The sequence below is a fragment of the Piliocolobus tephrosceles genome, unplaced genomic scaffold, assembly GCF_002776525.5.
Source record: "Piliocolobus tephrosceles isolate RC106 unplaced genomic scaffold, ASM277652v3 unscaffolded_3717, whole genome shotgun sequence".
NCBI classification, from domain to species: Eukaryota; Metazoa; Chordata; class Mammalia; order Primates; family Cercopithecidae; genus Piliocolobus; species Piliocolobus tephrosceles.
In genome coordinates this window covers 1-17008 of record NW_022321165.1, presented here as the reverse complement: position 1 = coordinate 17008, position 17008 = coordinate 1, and the positions used below count along the sequence as shown (strand labels likewise).

Genomic DNA, 17008 nt, shown 5'->3' with positions numbered 1-17008 from the left:
AAAAAAAAAAAAAGAGAACATAAGCTTTCAAAGTTAGAAAATAACTATAAAGTAAAATAACCTTGATAGGGTCCAGATAAACTTTGTGTATGAGACTTAGTTTTAAAATTAGCTATTAAAATGATTTTCCCCCCTAAAAAAAGAAAAGTAGCCCCATAAATGGAAAGTTACATTTTCACCTGACCGTGATGTCTACAGACTCAGAGCCTGGCATCTATGTTCCATGTTCTTCTGGTTTGTGAACCCAAAGTTTAGTTATCTTTACTAAGAAGGTAAGGATATGCCCCGCAGTGACAAATGCTGACACAAACCACTCATTGAACTTGTCCACAGTTTTCAAGTACATGTTGTTCGACAGCCACATGTTCTCATCTACGAGGTCGAGAGCAGCATGCGCTATGAACTGGTTCAGATGACGATGGTCGTCCTAGATGACAGTGTGAGCAACCACAGATTAACATTTCCATATGACATCAAGAATGCTGACATTTCATTCTGTAAATTCTATAGATGGTTTTCTTGTGGGGAAAAAAGTTTGCTTTTATACTTTGTTATTGTCATGAGACTTACAAAAGATCTGTTTTCACATTATATTCTATTTTTAAATTTGATATCTAAATCTCAAAGAACAGCAACAGCCAATTAATAAATGAAATGTGTATACAGATGATTTATACAAAATCATTTATTGAAAATCCTTTTCACAGAAATTTTTTCTCATGTTTCAAGAAGGAAGTTACCAAATTCTGTAACCATTTAAACATGTAAAAAAAAGAATACTATGTTTAAAAAAAACAACAAAAAACAAGATCCTGTGGAGAAGAGGTGCCATTCACACCAGGCTCAAGGTCTGGGAGGAAACTGAGAGGGCCGGGATTCCTGCACAATGGCACCAGGTAAGCAGTAGAGATAGTTGAAATGGCGCTTATAACGGCCTGCCAGAGGCCTCTTGCCAGTGCATGGAGCTTACATGGCAGCGGGACCTGGAAGTAATGGGAGGTGATGCTCAGCCCCAGCTGTGAGCAGTCGCCTGTGTCAACAGCAGGACACAGTCCTGTCAGAGCTGGGAGTGTCCTTTTCCTGGGCTGAAATGGCTTAAGTGAACAGAAGGTGGGACTGTCTGACCATAATGTGAAGAGGGAATTCACAACTTGGAATGCAGTCTTACGCCGATGTAATTCTTTGAAAATACATTTTTTGGCCAGGTATGGTGGCTTATGCTTGTAATCCTAGTACTTTGGGAGGCCAAGGCAGGTGGATCACCTGAGGTCAGGAGTTTGAGACCAGCCTGGCCAGTATGGTGAAATCCTGTCTCTACTAATACAAAAATTGGCCGGGTGTGGTGGTGCAGGCCTGTAATCCCAGCTACTCGGGAGGCTGAGGCAGGAGAATCGCTTGAACCCAGGAGGTGGAGGCTGCAGTGAGCCAAGAGCACGCCATTGTGCTCCAGCCTGGGGGACAAGAGCAAAACTCCATCTCAAAAAAACCCAAACAAACCATTTTTCAGAGAATACCTCTGTTATGGGTTGAAGTGTTTCCTCTCCAAAATTCCTTTGTTGAAGTCCTAAGCAACAGTACCTCAGAATGTGGCCTTATTTGGAAAGAGAGTTGTTGCAGATGTGGTTAGCTAAGATGAGGTCACACTGGAGTAGGGTGGGTCCCTAATCCAATGGACTGGTGTATTTAGAAAAAGGGAACATTTAGAGATGCACACAGGGAGAAAAATGCCACATGAAGACTGGAGTTACGCTGCCACAAGCCAAGGAACTCCCAGAAGCTGGGAGAGAGGCCTGGACAGACCCTTGTCTTAGTGCCTTCATAGGGAGCATGGCCCCACTGAAACCTTGATTTCAGACGGTGGCCCTCAGAACTGAGACAATAAATTTCTGCTGTCCCAAGCCACTCAGTTTTTCGTACTTTGTTACAACAGCCACAGGAAACCAAGACAGCTTCCTTGCCAAGGAGGCTGTTCTCATGCCTGGGCTGGAGGAGGGCCCAGGAATCCCATGCATAGTTAAAGCATGTCTTACTTCACTCATGTTGCCATGACAACGCTAAGTGAATCCTTAGAGAAATGGATGTTTTTATGTCTGGCTCACAGCAGTGTTTTCTTTTACAATGATGATCAATCCTGAAGAATTAGGAGCAAACTGAAAACGCTTTAAGAAAGTGAGTGGTAGCAGGAGAAAGAACTAAAATCAAGTTATGCAACAGAGTATTTTTATGTGTGCTTTGTCCAACACAAGGCCAGTGGAGTGCACAGAAATTACATACAAGTAGCTGTATCCCACAGAGCAATACTGGTACAGAGATATCTCAAAACAAGTTTTAATGAGTAGTGTTCTCATAATATGAGAAAATAATGTCACAACACCACCTTGTAGAGAATCCCTTAAACAAATGCTTATCTTATTTTGGTGGCAAGGCCCAAATAGTTGAAAAATATCATATATTATGCATTACAATTAACTTAAAACATCAGTTCCTTAAAGGACATTAAAGCCAATTTTTGGAGATTGGGAGAAACATAGCAAACTTGTCAGCAATTTATTAGAAACAGAAATTGGAAAGAACTGGGCTCTTCTCATATCAAAACTCTACAGGTCTGGGCCAGGTGTGGTGGTTCATATCTGTACTCCCAGCACTTTGGGAGGCCGAGGGCAGGCAGACCACCTGAGGTCAGGAGTTCAAGACCAGCCTGGGCAACATGGCGAAACCCTGTCTCTACTAAAAATACAAAAATGAGCCTGGCATGGTGGTGCACACCTGTAATCCCAGCTACTTAGGAGGCTGAGACAGGAGAATTGCTTGAACCCAGGAGGCGGAGGTTGCAGTGAGCTGAGATCGTGTCACTGCACTTCAGTCTGGGTGACAAAGCAAGGCTCTGTCTCAAAAATAAATAAATAAATAAGATCCAAATGGTTTTATTTTAAGCATTTGGGATGGTAATCTTTCTTAAAATATATGGTCCATTTTCGTTGTCTCCAAAAAAATATATATATATATCTATAGGTCTGAACGGCAATATGTTCTCAAGCCAAGCTTGGTTTTTGGAACCATTCTTGGCAAGAAAGTTGGATGTTATCACCTCTGGTGCTGCTTTTGAGCTTCCTGTGTACAGCCAAGGTGTCACTGGGGAGGGGAGTATGCAGGCTCAACCTAGCCAGGAAGTGCTGCAGAATGCCCCTGAAGTGAGGTACTGCAGACCCACTGGCAGCAGGAAGACAGGGAAGTAAGGGGCTTTTCTAACTCAGTAGGTCCTGATGAAAAACGTGATTCATGAAAACAGCCTGGACTTTCATGGCATTTCAAGGCAGCAATCTGCTACAGGTGAACTATGTTTTTATGTGCTTAAGCAGCAGCAATTCATGGTGGGTGACATAGTGAACTGAGTATCATGGGAACGCCAGAGCATCATGCTAGTCTGTGCTGAATTAAAGGATGAATAAACAACTCCAAGGACATTCCCTGGCTGGCTTCTATCAGTCTGTGGGACTCTAGAGCAAGCCTCATTTAATTGTGGTGGATTTCAGTTACCTTATCTGTCCAGATCTTACAGTTCTAAAATAGTATTATACCATATCATTACAATAGCATAAAAATTCTTACGTACTTTGGATTCTGCCTTCCCAGCTGGCAAAAACTCCATTTCAAAAACTGGATTATCATGGTGGCCAACAATTACAAAGTAGAAGCTCCCAGACATGGTCTTCAATATATGGCTCCTAATTAAGTGAAAAATGGTACATATTTTTAGTAGTCAATCTTCAAATTAAAAAATGACTAATGGGAAGTGTAGAATTCCTTTTTTAACTTAAACCTGACATTGTAGAGGAAGATGCTAAGCTTGGCACAGTTTCCAGTATACTAGTGAAGATATGTAGCTTCTGGAATAAACAAATTATATATCTGTGATATGTCCTGTAGAATCTAATGTATTTTCATAAGGAAACTGGAAGACCTCTAACATGAAATCACTAAGACAACATTCTCATGATCTGAAAGTATGGCTCATTCAGCTCAAGGGGCCCTGAGTGTCTGGTAGAATAAGCCAGGCTTTACTTGGACTGGACCAGTTAGTAGCAGCACGGACACCTAGAAAGATTAACAGAAGGTGGTGGTAAGTCAAGGACAATACAGAGTAGTGGGAAGACCAACGAAGTAATTAGCTTGCCTTAGAAATTTCCAGGAAGCATCCGTTGGGGGAAACTAAAACCAACTCTACCTCATGTCACTTACCTAGAAAGGAGAGACACTGTAGCACTGATCCACGTACTGCGTGTGCTGTATTTGTCTTCTTTCTACTTGAAGTATGCGTGCTATAAATCTAAGTCTTTGCAAATCTAAGGGTCTATGATATGCCTCTTTATATACCAATTTATAAGAAAGGAAGAGTTTTGTATTCTAGAAAAGATGGAAGAAATAATCCATAAAGGAAGACATTCTGAGGCACTGAGAGATCTTGGAACTAAGTTTAACACGTTGGGCAGGGTGCAGTGGCTCACACCTGTAATCCCAGCACTTTGGAGGGCTGAGGTGGGCAGATTGCTTCAGCCCAGGAGTTCAAGACCAGCCCGGGCAACACGGTGAAACCCCATCTCTACATGAAATACAAAAATTAGCCAGGCATGGTGGTATGTGCCTATAGTTCCAGCTACTCAGGAGGCTGACGCAGGAGGATCACCTGAGCCCAGGGAGGTCAAGGCTGCAGTGAACCGAGATTGCACCACTGCACTCCAGCCTAAGTGACAAAATGAGACCCTGTCTCAAAACAAAAAACAAAAACAAAAAAGTTCAACAGATTGGCAAAAGAAATAAAACTACGAGAAACTGGGGAAAAAAACATAAGTGATTCCATGGCTTTTAGCACAGATAACTGAAATCTAGATGAATGATGGATGGGTGGGGGCATGGATGGATTTAACCCCATGGTGTGTATTTTTAACACAAGGACTTTGGAGTCAAACAAAGTTAGGTTCAGGTCTAGCTCTGATGCTTACTGGCAATGTGACCACAGGCAGTCCTTAATTTCCTAATGTCAGTTTTCTCATCTGTAAAATAGTGATAACACTGTAGCACCTTATGGTGCACTTATGAGGATCACACAATCTAATGCATGTAAAGCACCTGGCACAGTGCCTGACTCACAGTACCTGCTCAATTAATGTTATCTAGAATAACATGGAAGACTGTATGCACACTGGGATGTGGTGACTAGTAACTTCTCAACACGGAGTGGAAATCAAGTAAACCGGGAGTTACAGTCAGTCTCCTGGAACATACATCTGAGGTGTGTTAGAAGCCAAGACTTATCAAGCCTCATTGGGCCTTCTGCTGATTCACACAGAACACACAATGAAATCAGAAGAAATCTGATATGTACTTGCTAATGAATGACACATTTTATAAAGGAAATGAAGGCACAGCTGGCACTTTTAACTCTAGAATTGGAAGGCCATAACTGGGGAAGAAAAGGCAGATCAGAGACTCTTGGCATGATGAAGTAGGATTTAAAATGCTATCTGGGGCAGGGGTGGAGAGGTTGGGGACTATAGACTGCAGGCCAAATCTAGCCTTGCCCATCGTTTTGCGACCATCTAAGGCTGCTCTCACACTTCAATGGCAGAGTTAAGCACCTGTGACACAGACCAGCTGTCCCACAAAGCCAACAATATTTACTATCTGGCCCTTTAAAGAAAATGTTTGCCCCTGTTTTAGGGGTAAGATGAGAAAAAGGTCCAAATAGAAAAAATGGATAATAAAGACAAGCTGGAATGATAAAAAAAAAAGCTATGCAAAACTAGAAGAACTGGCAATAATTCTCCAAAGTGAAGGGAAGAAGGAGGGAATTGAAATTTGAACAAAGTAAACAATGATATCATGAATTCTTCCTGGACTAGATTTCAGAGCTGGAGTCTGCCAAGGGAAGGGCTTCTTACTTTCTTCAGCACATTTAAGCAGCAGCAAAAACAAAACAAAACATAAGGAAATATATGTACATATATGTATAAGCAAGATAACATGCATCCCCACACTCACCCCTATATGGAAAGCCACAAATGGTAAAGCAGCATGGCACTAAGCAGACAGAAAGGGAACTCAAAGACCGACTGCATGAGGATGCTGTTACCAACTACCCAGCTGCACAGAAGATGAGACAGAGCTTTCTTTATATACATTCCGTGCTTGATTTCAGCTGCCAATCATTTGATTTTGTAAACAGCTGAAAACGTAAGAAGGGCTGTAGCTTTTCATTCACTTCCGCCAAGAAAAAACTGACAGGTGAAGTGGAAGAACTGAATTCACCCTGGGAGAAAATGACCCCGTTATATCGGGAGGGGAACAGCTGCAATCACTTAGCAAATACTTGAGGGTATCCAGCAAAGGTAAGACATACACTAGGATTCTGTGCTGTCCAATCTATGGAACTTTGTGCGAGGACGGAAATGTTCTACACCTGTGCTGTCCAATATGGGAGCTAGTGTGCATTACAAATGTGGCTAGTGTGGGCCAGGCATGGTGGCTCACGCCTGTAATCCCAGCACTTTGGGAGGCCGAGGCGGGAGGATCACAAGGTTAGGAGATCGAGACCATCCTGGCTAACACAGTGAAACCCCGTCTATATTAAAAATACAAAAAATTAGCTGGGTGTCGTGGCGAGCGCCTGTAATCCCAGCTACTTGGGAGGCTGAGGCAGAAGAATGGCATGAACCCAGGAAGCAGAGCTTTCAGTGAGCCAAGATTGTGCCACTGCACACTCCAGCCTGGTGACAGAGTGAGACTCCATCTCAAAAAAAAAAAAAAAAGAAATGTGGCTAGTGAGATTGTAGAACTGAATTTTAATTAAACATAAGTGGCTAGTGGCTACAGTACTAGACAGCATGGGTCTAGATCAATGATTCCAAACTAGTGGCACAATCATGTGCCCCTCTGGGACAAAGCTTCCAGAGGAAGGATTAGGCAGCAATATTTGCTGTTCTGCAGCCTCCGCTGGTGATACCCAGGCAAACAGAGCCTGGAGTGGACCTCTAGCAAACTCCAACAGACCTGCAGCTGAGGGATCTGTTAGAAGGAAAACTAACAAACAAAAAGGAATAGCATCAACATCAACAAAAAGGACATCTACACTAAAACCCCATCTGTAGGTCACCAACATCAAAGACCAAAGGTAGATAAAACCACAAAGATGGGGAGAAACCAGAGCAGACAAGCTGAAAATTCTAAAAGTCAGAGCACCTCTTCTCCTCCAAAGGATCGCAGCTCCTTGCCAGCAACGGAACAAAGCTGGACAGAGAATGACTTTGATGAGTTGACAGAATTAGGCTTCAGAAGGTCAGTAATAACAAACTTCTCCGAGCAAAAGGAGCATGTTTGAACCCATCTCAAGGAAGATAAAAACCTTGAAAAAAGGTTAGACGAATGGCTAACTAGAACAAACAGTATAGAGAAGACCTTAAATGACCTTATGGGGCTGAAAACCATGGCACAAGAACTTCATGACGCATGCACAAGCTTCAATAGCTGATTTGATCAAGTGGAAGAAAGGGTATCAGCGATTGAAGATCAAATTAACGAAATAAAGCAAGAAAACAAGGTTAGAGAAAAAACAGTAAAAAGAAACAAAGCCTCCAAGAAATATGGGACTATGTGAAAAGACCATATCTACGTTTGATTGGTGTTACCTGAAAGTGATGGGGAGAATGGAACCAAGTTGGAAAACACTCTTCAGGATATTATCCAGGAGAACTTCCCCAACCTAGCAAGGCAGGCCAACATTCAAATTCAGGCAATACAGAGAACACCACAAAGAGAAGAGCAACCCCAAGACACATAATTGTCAGATTCACCAAGGTTGAAATGAAGGAAAAAATGTTAAGGACAGCTAGAGAGAAAGGTCGAGTTACCTAACAAGGGAAGCCCATCAGACTAACAGCAGATCTCTCAGCAGAAACGCTACAAGCCAGAAGAGAGTGGGGGCCGATATTCAACATTCTTAAAGAAAAGAATTTTCAACCCAGAATTTCATATCCAGCCAAACTAAGCTTCATAAGTGAAGGAGAAATAAAATCCTTTACAGACAAGGAAATGCTGAGAGATCTTATCACCACCAGGCCTGCCTTACAAGAGCTCCTGAAGGAAGCACTAAACATGGAAAGAAACAACTGGTACCAGCCACTGCAAAAACAGGCCAAATTGTGAAGACCATCAATGCTATGAAGAAACTGCATCAATTAACAGGCAAAATAACCAGCAAATATCATGATGACAGGATCAAATTCACACATAACAATATTAACCTTAAATGTAAATGGACTAAATGCCTCAATTAAAAGACACAGACTGCCAAATTGGATAAAGAATCAAGACCCATCAGTGTGCTGTATTCAGGAAACCCATCTGACGTGCAGACACACAGAGGCTCAAAATAAAGGGATGGAGGAAGATCTACCAAGCAAATGGAAAGCACAAAAAAGCAGGGGTTGCAATCCTAGTCTCTGATAAAACAGTCTCTGTTTTAAACCAAAACAAAGATCAAAAGAGACAAAGAAGGCCATTACATAATGGTAAAGGGATCAATTCAACAAGAAGAGCTAACTATCCTAAATATATATGCACCCAATACAGAAGCACCCAGATTCGTAAAGCAAGTCCTTAGAGACCTACAAAGAGACTTAGACTCCCACACAATAATAATGGGAGACTTTTAACACCCCATTGTCAATATCAGACAGATCAATAAGACAGAAGGTTAACAAGGATATCCAGGACTTGAACTCAAGCTCTGCACCAAGCAGACCTAATAGACATCTATAGAACTCTCCACCCCAAATCAACAGAATATACATTCTTCTCAGCACCACATATCACATATTCTAAAATTGGTCACATAATTGGAAGTAACACACTCCTCAGCAAATGTAAAAGAACACAAATCACAACAAAGTGTCTCTCAGACCACAGTGCAATCAAATTAGAACTCGGGATTAAAAACCTCACTCAAAACTGCACAACTACATGGAAATTGAACAACTTGCTCCTGAATGACTACTGGGTAAATAACAAAATGAAGGCACAAATAAAGTTGTTCTTTGAAACCAATGAAAACAAAGACACAACGTACCAGAATCTCTGGGATACATTTAAAGCAATGTGTAGAGGGAAATTTATAGCACTAAATGCCCACAACAGAAAGTGGGAAAGATCTAAAATCGACACCCTAACATCACAATTAAAAGAACTAGAGAAGCAAGAGCAAACAAATTCAAAAAGCTAGCAGAAGACAAGAAATAACTAAGATCAGAGCAGAACTGAAAGAGATAAAGACACAAAGAACCCTTTAAAAAAAAATCAATGAATCCAGGAGCTGGGTTTTTGAAACGATCAACAAAATTGATAGACCACTAGCAAGACTAATAAAGAAGAAAATAGAGAAAAATCAGATAGATGCAATAAAAAATGATAAAGGGGATATCACCACCAATCCCACAGAAATACAAACTACCATCAGAGAATACTATAAACACCTCTACACAAATAAACTAGAAAATCTAGAAGAAATGGATAAATTCCTGGACACATACACCCTCCCAAGACTAAATCAGGAAGAAGTTGAATCCCTGAATAGACCAATAACAGGCTCTGAAATCGAGGCAATAATTAATAGCCTACCAACCAAAAAAAGTCCAGGACCAGATAGATTCACAGCCAAATTCTACCAGAGGTACAAAGAGGAGCTGGTACCATTCCTTCTGAAACTATTCCAATGAACAGAAAAAGAGCGAATCCTCCCTAACTCATTTTATGAGGCCAACATCATCCTGATACCAAAGCCTAGCAGAGACACAACAAAAGAAAGAGAATTTTAGACCAGTATCCCCGATGAACATCGATGCGAAAATCCTCAATAAAATACTGGCAAACCGAATCCAGCAGCACAGCAAAAAGCTTATCCACCATGATCAGGTTGGCTTTATCCCTGGGATGCAAGGCTGGTTCAACATACGCAAATCAATAAACATAATCCATCACATAAACAGAACCAACGACAAAAACTACATGATTATCTCAATAGATGCAGAAAAGGCCTTCAACAAAATTCAACAGCCCTTCATGCTAAAAACTCTCAATGAACTAGGAATTGATGGAACATATCTCAAAATAATAAAAGCTATTTATGACAAACTCACAGCCAATATCATACTGAATGGGCAAAAACTGGAAGCATTCCCTTTGAAAACCGGCACAAGACAAGGATGCCCTCTCTCACTACTCCTATTCAACATAGTGTTGGAAGTTCTGGCCAGGGCAATCAGGCAAGAGAAAGAAATAAAGGGTATTCAATTAGGAAAAGAGGAAGTCAAATTGTCCCTGTTTGCAGATGACATGATTGTATATTTAGAAAACTCCATCATCTCAGTCCAAAATCTCCTTAAGCTGATAAGTAGCTTCAGCAAAGTCTCAGGATACAAAATCAATATGCAAAAATCACAAGCATTCCTATATACCAATAACAGAGAGTCAAAGCATGAGTGAACACTCCCATTCACAATTGCTACAGAGAGAATAAAATACCTAGGAATCCAACTTACAAGGGATGTGAAGGACCTCTTCAAGGAGAACTACAAACCACTGCTCAATGAAATAAAAGAGGACACAAACAAATGGAAGAACATTCCATGCTCATGGATAGGAAGAATCCATGTTGTGCACAGGTACTCTAGAACTTAAAGTATAATTTAAAAGAAAAGAAAAGAAAACATCTAGCTATTTCAATAAATCCAAGTTGTCAGGTCCTGACAAATTATATACCTTGGGTTAACAAATGTGATTGCATAACTTCTGATCAATGACATTTGAGAAATTGCAGGAAAAATGCTGTATCATCCGCTAGGTTAAATGCTATTCCTATTTTCAGAAACAGGAAAAAGGCTTATCTCCTAGTCTATAACAGGGTACACTCAGAGCGACTAGAACACCAACAGAAACATGTATTAAATACTTATTTTCAGTCAGATGCCATGCCAGGCACTTTTATTATATATTAACTCATTTAATGTGAATCCCTAGATAAAAACAGATTATTATTCATTCATATACTCCTGGTTGTACTAGAACAAGTAATGCCAAACTTACATTTTTCGTTTCTGAAGGGAGATACGGTAGGTAAACAGAAAGTCATTTTATGAAATATTTTGGTATCTACTAAGAACAAACTGGAGTCCTGGAGCCTGGGTGAAAATACAGAGTCTTGCTAGAATGTTGCCCTCCATGAGAGCAGATACACCATTTGTCTCGTTCAATGTGGTATCGCTAGAGGTACAACAGTGCCAGGGACCCAAAAAACACTCATTATTTGCTGAATGAGAGATGGCTCACAGCTGACTTGAGTGTCGATACTCGGAGAACACTGGGTGCTCCATGTCAATTTATGGCACAGGGTCTCTAGGAAGGCTTTGAGGTTGACCTTAACCTAGTTTAGCTCAGTATTTGAATCAATATCTTGAATGAAGATAACTTATCACATTCAAAGATAACACCAAGGGCGGCTAACTTATTAGAAGGCAGAAGGTAGGATTTAAAAAGATCTCCATGGCTAGGAGAGCTAGGTGAAATTAACAAGCTAGAAGTTAAGAGGATAAGAAAGAAAGCCCTGTACTTGGGCTTAAAAATCAACTGTACAAAAGGACAAGGGAAACCTAGATTAAGAACAGTTCATCTATATCAACCCAAAAGTTCTGCAAGCTCAGTAAGAGGCAAAAGTCTGATAGGTTTGTCAAAAAAGCTAATGCAATTCTAGGTGGTATTAAGAGCAAGGTCGGGGAGAATGCTGATGTCCTCTTCAATAATATTATCATCTTTGGGGAAGATACTCAGTTCTGGGAATCATACTGTAAAAGGATCAATAACTCTGTGTGTTACAGGGGAGGGGAGGGCAGGATCTAGGCTAGGAAATGCTCTGGAAACCAGACAAAAGCAACTGAAGGAAAAAGGATGTTTAAACGGGGCAGGGGAGACTTTTTGGGGTGGAAAGGGAGTGGGGTACAGCACAGTACTATCTTTAAATACGGTAAGCTATCTAATGAAAAAGCGACTTAGCTAGGGATGGCAAATGAGTTTCCTTTCATGAGCGAATTCTAATCAACTGGTTGTGGCTGCCGGGAACTGGTGCTGAGAAAGATTCTGAGCCTAAGTGTGGTCAGCAGGAAAGAATGCTGTGATCAATTATCCATGTCTGCTATGAATTTGGGGAAGTACGGTGCCTACAGGAGGGCCAAGTATTTGCTGACTCTGGACTACACAGACTTATTCCAAACCGTTCCATAGGCCAAGCCCAGGACTGCTCATTTGAAGTCACTGGGAAACTAGAAACTAAGGGGTGGCTGGCACAGCACCAGTGCCAGAGTGGCAAGATGCTCAATGAACTTGGAAGTCCCTTCTCATTTTAAGTTGCAGGCAGATGCAAGATAAAACTCATGGACTCCAGTTCCAAAGACATCCATTTTTGTAGCAAGCCTCTTTACAGCCTCTATAGAAGAGCTGCTAGAAAAACTGCCCTGTGCTCCCCACAGCAGTGGTTTCAGTTGTTCCATAGACCTGGGGTCATGAGACTAAACTGGTGTGGCATGGGATATGTCTATTGCCATGAGGAGGGGCAGTAGGAATACTACTGATAGGTCTCTAATGTGACATTTTCCTATTAATATTATAAGCAATTCTCCCACCCCTTAGAAGTTATGCTAGGTTTTCGAGAACATTTTATCTAATTATATTCATGTATTTAACTGTGGGACCAAAGGTGGGGGTGGAAGTGAGGGGGTCTTCAGGAACATTTTTCTTTTTAAACCAGTGGACAAGCGATTCTACTTAACATTTACAACATATCAACATCTTTTTAGAACACTATTTTCATCATTCCACTCAAAAGCCTTGATGCATCTCAGCTACAGGATCATGTACTAGTACTCAAAACAGATTCCCACATTGCTCCACATGTCTTTTCTCAGCCCTGTTGTTCCACCTCTGCTAGCGTTGACTCGTTTACTTATTTTTTCTCCCAAATTCACTTTGACTGTATCCAGTTCAGAGCTGCTATTATTTCTCTCTTCATGCCTGGAATGTTCTCCTTGATTCTGTCTGCAACTACTACCCATCCTTTAAAATCCAACTAAGCCTCTCCTCCTCTTCAATTGTTTCCAACAAAAACCTACAGGTTCTCCACCTCCTATGAAGTCTTGTCACTCTTACTGCCTCTTAAGTACTTTAAGTTTTTCACAGCCAGAGATCAAAACTCATTGTACTCATCTTCAATGCTGTACACAAAGCTGACATCCAATTTTGTCCTCACAGGACTTAGATACCGTATAAGGCTTATATTCCCAGCACACAACTCTGGAATCAGGCTAGATTCCTCACTGCCCCCAAGAAGATCGTGGCTTTTTTTTTTTTTGTTTTCTTTTAATGATTCCTTTGCTCATTTTTCCCCTTCCTGTGATGTTCTCCTTTTTGCTCACCACCCGAATCCTACCCATCAAGGCCCTGATAAAGTCACTCTTTTTCCACAGAGATGATCTGGATCACTTCCATCTTCAACCACCTGCCCTTTAAACTCTTTATCCAGTCTACAGTGTATCTTAGTTCTTGTTCAATTCTCTGGCTGTAACATTTTCATTACTGCTTCTCAGAGGTTTGGTTCTTTTTCTTTCTAATTACATTTAAGCATCATGAGGACTGGCTCACCCTTACCTCACAGCACACAATGGTTGGTACTCTAAAACGTTTAGCTCTGTGGATCTCAACCCGGAGCGATCTTGCTTCCAAGAGGACATCTGGCAATATCTGGAGACATCTTTGGTTGTCACACTTGGGGGAAGAAGGTGATACTGACAAAATAGAGAGCAAGGATACAGCTAAACCTACAATGCACAGGGCAGCCTCCCAAAACAAAGAATCTTCCGGCTCCAAAAGGCAACAGTGCCGCCGTTAAGAAACCCTGGGTTAGCTGAATGACCCAGTGAACCGCGAAACCACAGCCTCTGAGAGAGCGGACGTTTGCAGGCGGAAGGGCCGCGCGGATGAGCTGGCGGAGGGCTGGCAGGTCCGGCCCGGACACCCCGGGGAAGGGTGGAGGTACAGGACCAACATCCGCGTCACGCAGGGCCTAGGAAGTCCTCCAGGGACTCAAAACACCCGCCCCCCACTCGCTCCATTCCTTACCTGTAGCCGGAGGCCGAGAACGGAAACGCAATGTCAGTTTCCGCGGAAGACACCCCGGCGCGGCAACCGCAGCCAGAACGCCTAAACAGTTCTCGCGATACCCTGGGATGTGCTCTCGCGATATGTAGGTGGAGCTTCCGGCCGGTGCTAGGCAACTGAGCGCATGCGCCATGGCTCTTCAGAGCCGGAAGGCTGTACTTAGCAGGTCTGCGGAAGTTGCGGGTTGGGCTGTGAAGCGGACATGCCTTGCCGCCTTCAGTCCGTAGTCTCTGGGCCCCCGCCCTCCAGCGGCCTTTGAGTCGTGCCTGGGTCCTCACCCATGCCTCAGAACCGCGAAGAAAGGAAGGTCGCGTGTTTGCTAGAAAACCTAGTTGGGAGTGCGAGGCAGAGAACGTTCAGCACCCTTGTTCCTTCCGAACCCCCGTCACAGAGGCAGTTCTCTGAGGGCAGGGAGTCCCCTTCGTCTTGGCCCCACAGCCCGGGCTGGGCACTAAACTCGGGCCGTGGCGGGGCGAGCGAGGCGAGCTTCGGGGGAAACTGACGCCTGATGATGGCTCAGGTAGACACACCTGCCCCTTCTCGGGGACAGGCGGAAATGAAGTCTTGTTTGTGTTCGTTAAAACTCCTTTCCCCGCTAGGCCTCTTATGGCTTCCCCGGAGGCCACTGGTCTGTTTTCAGACGTTCAGGCCTCTGCCCCGCGGGTAACCTGTAACCATTTTGTCTTCTAGTCCAACATGCTCCCCGTGGCTGATGTGTTGAGTCAAGATGAACTGCGCAAAAAGCTATACCAGACGTTTAAGGATCGGGGTATACTGGACACACTCAAGGTATCGGATTTAGGCGTATCTGTGTCATAACTTTTACAACTGTAAACTGTAACAGGTAGTTAAAATTCAGTCAAGGTTTAGGTTTTAATAATCGTGTGATACATAGATTGTAATGGTGAATTACGTTTTTATATTCCCGAATAACTCTCTATCCTGAAACATTAGTCTCTTGAAAACGTTTGAGAAAATGTTGAGTGTGAGTAGTCTTAAAGGAGCATATTCAAATAATTAATTGAATTTGACAGTAAGATAGGAGGAAATATTTATATAATGAACACAGTAAGATTAGGCCTCTTTTATAAATATGGCTTATAGGTTCCTAAACTAGTAAGTGGGTTTGTAAAACATTTGGATGAAGGACATTGACACCGAAAATACTAGTGTACTGCTTAATAATAGTTTGGGAAATGAAAAATTTCATCTTTATATTGAAATGTATGAATTTAATTTGGGCAGCGAATATCTATTACTATACTTTATATTTGGATTAACAGCCAGGAGTAGGATTAGCTCAGCGTGTTTTCATTGCAATATGCATTTCAAAAGCATATTTTGCATTTAAAATACGTAGATATATCCTGTGTATGTATCCTTTTTTAATTTAAATTATATGGTGAGCATTTCCCTGTTTCCTTAAAAGTTTTTTGAAATCTTCATTTTCAGTGGCAACAGGCTTATCTTTGGATATTTTTGTAATGTATATAGCAGTCCCCTGTTGTTGAATATTTTGGTTATATTCTCCAACAGTCCACAGAAGTATGATGAAGTGGCAGAAATTTTTCCTGTACTTAATATCCCAATCGTAAGCCTCTGAAATGGGCTTCTAGGGAAGTGAAGTTATGAGTCTGCAAGCGGATCTGGCTAACCACCCCTTTCATTTGGAAGCTGGGGAAAGAAAGCTTTTTCTAGAACCCACTGGACTGCTTGTCTCATGGGGTAAGACAAAGTGTGCACGGAAAGGTTCCTAACTTCTGGCCATGGATCTAGAACCATTATGGAAATAGAAGGAAGGTTTCCAATGAATGTAACACATCTGTGTATATCTCTAATGAAACAATCCTGCTGAAATTTCTTTCCCTTGTGTTTGTTTCTTTTTTATTTTTGTTTTTATTTTGTGCTAGACACAACTTCGAAACCAGCTAATTCCTGAGTTGATGCACCCTGTATTGAGTGGAGAACTACAGCCTCGGTCCATTTCAGTAGAAGGGAGCTCTCTCTTAATAGGCGCCTCTAACTCTTTAGTGGCAGATCACTTACAAAGATGTGGCTATGAATATTCACTTTCTGTTTTCTTTCCAGAAAGTGGTTTGGCAAAAGAAAAGGTAAAGTCTTTCCTTTTCTATTTTTGAATTTTTTATTAACAGGTTCTTCCTCTGCTGACAGTAAAGTGCTGCATGATAGCTAAGTGCTCCTTGACTTGGTCCCTTTCGAGGTCCTCTTTGAATTCACGTTGTACCTGCACATAATATATTTGTTATATAACAAGTGGGTACTAAATATGAAATTAATTTTTTGGCATCTCATTTAGTCTCATGTAAAATAGTGATATATAGAATCTCTAAATGTTCCAGACCTATAATTGATCTATCCTCTATCTTGTGTGATAAGATTCTGCCAATCTGCTGAATGCCTACTGTAAGCTTGGCACTGTGATAGGCACACTGCAGATGTTTTGTGTGTTACAGATGAGGAACCAGACGCTGGAGAGGTGAATCAGTTTGCCCAAGGTCAAGTAACTTTTAAGTGGCAATACAGGGTGGTAAATCTAGATCTCTAACATGAGCTCTTTTTTTCTGCACTAGTTTCTTCAGATGTTTCTCTTCTTTGTAATTAGATAAGTCAGAAATACGTAATTTAAAAAATCTGGGCCGGGCGCGGTGGCTCAAGCCTCTAATCCCAGCACTCTGGGAGGCCGAGACGGGTGGATCACGAGGTCAGGAGATCAAGACCATCCTGGCTAAGACGG

At 41.9% G+C, this 17008-nt stretch overlaps 2 protein-coding genes across 3 annotated transcripts; one reads left to right on the top strand and one right to left on the bottom strand.

The window, feature by feature from the left end:
• Positions 1 to 66: 66 nt before the first annotated feature.
• LOC111531667 (trafficking protein particle complex subunit 2) lies at positions 67 to 14343 on the bottom strand. Of its 2 annotated transcripts, XM_026449897.2 has the most exons (4): positions 14215 to 14340; positions 13744 to 13880; positions 3614 to 3725; positions 67 to 427 (listed from the first exon to the last, which is right to left on the bottom strand). In XM_026449897.2, exons 2-4 carry the CDS (start codon positions 13824 to 13826, stop codon positions 215 to 217), a joined length of 408 nt encoding a protein of 135 aa, XP_026305682.1. In that variant the 5' UTR covers positions 13827 to 13880; positions 14215 to 14340; the 3' UTR covers positions 67 to 214. The 2 variants fall into 2 exon arrangements, with proteins under 2 accessions (XP_026305682.1, XP_026305683.1); XM_026449898.2 differs by lacking the exon at positions 13744 to 13880 and having other exon boundaries at positions 14215 to 14343.
• Positions 14344 to 14403: 60 nt separating this feature from the next.
• Positions 14404 to 16955, top strand: LOC113220563 (oral-facial-digital syndrome 1 protein-like). Its single transcript, XM_026449899.2, has 3 exons — positions 14404 to 14773; positions 14944 to 15042; positions 16164 to 16955. Exons 1-3 carry the CDS (start codon positions 14762 to 14764, stop codon positions 16389 to 16391), a joined length of 339 nt encoding a protein of 112 aa, XP_026305684.1. The 5' UTR covers positions 14404 to 14761; the 3' UTR covers positions 16392 to 16955.
• Positions 16956 to 17008: the final 53 nt, after the last annotated feature.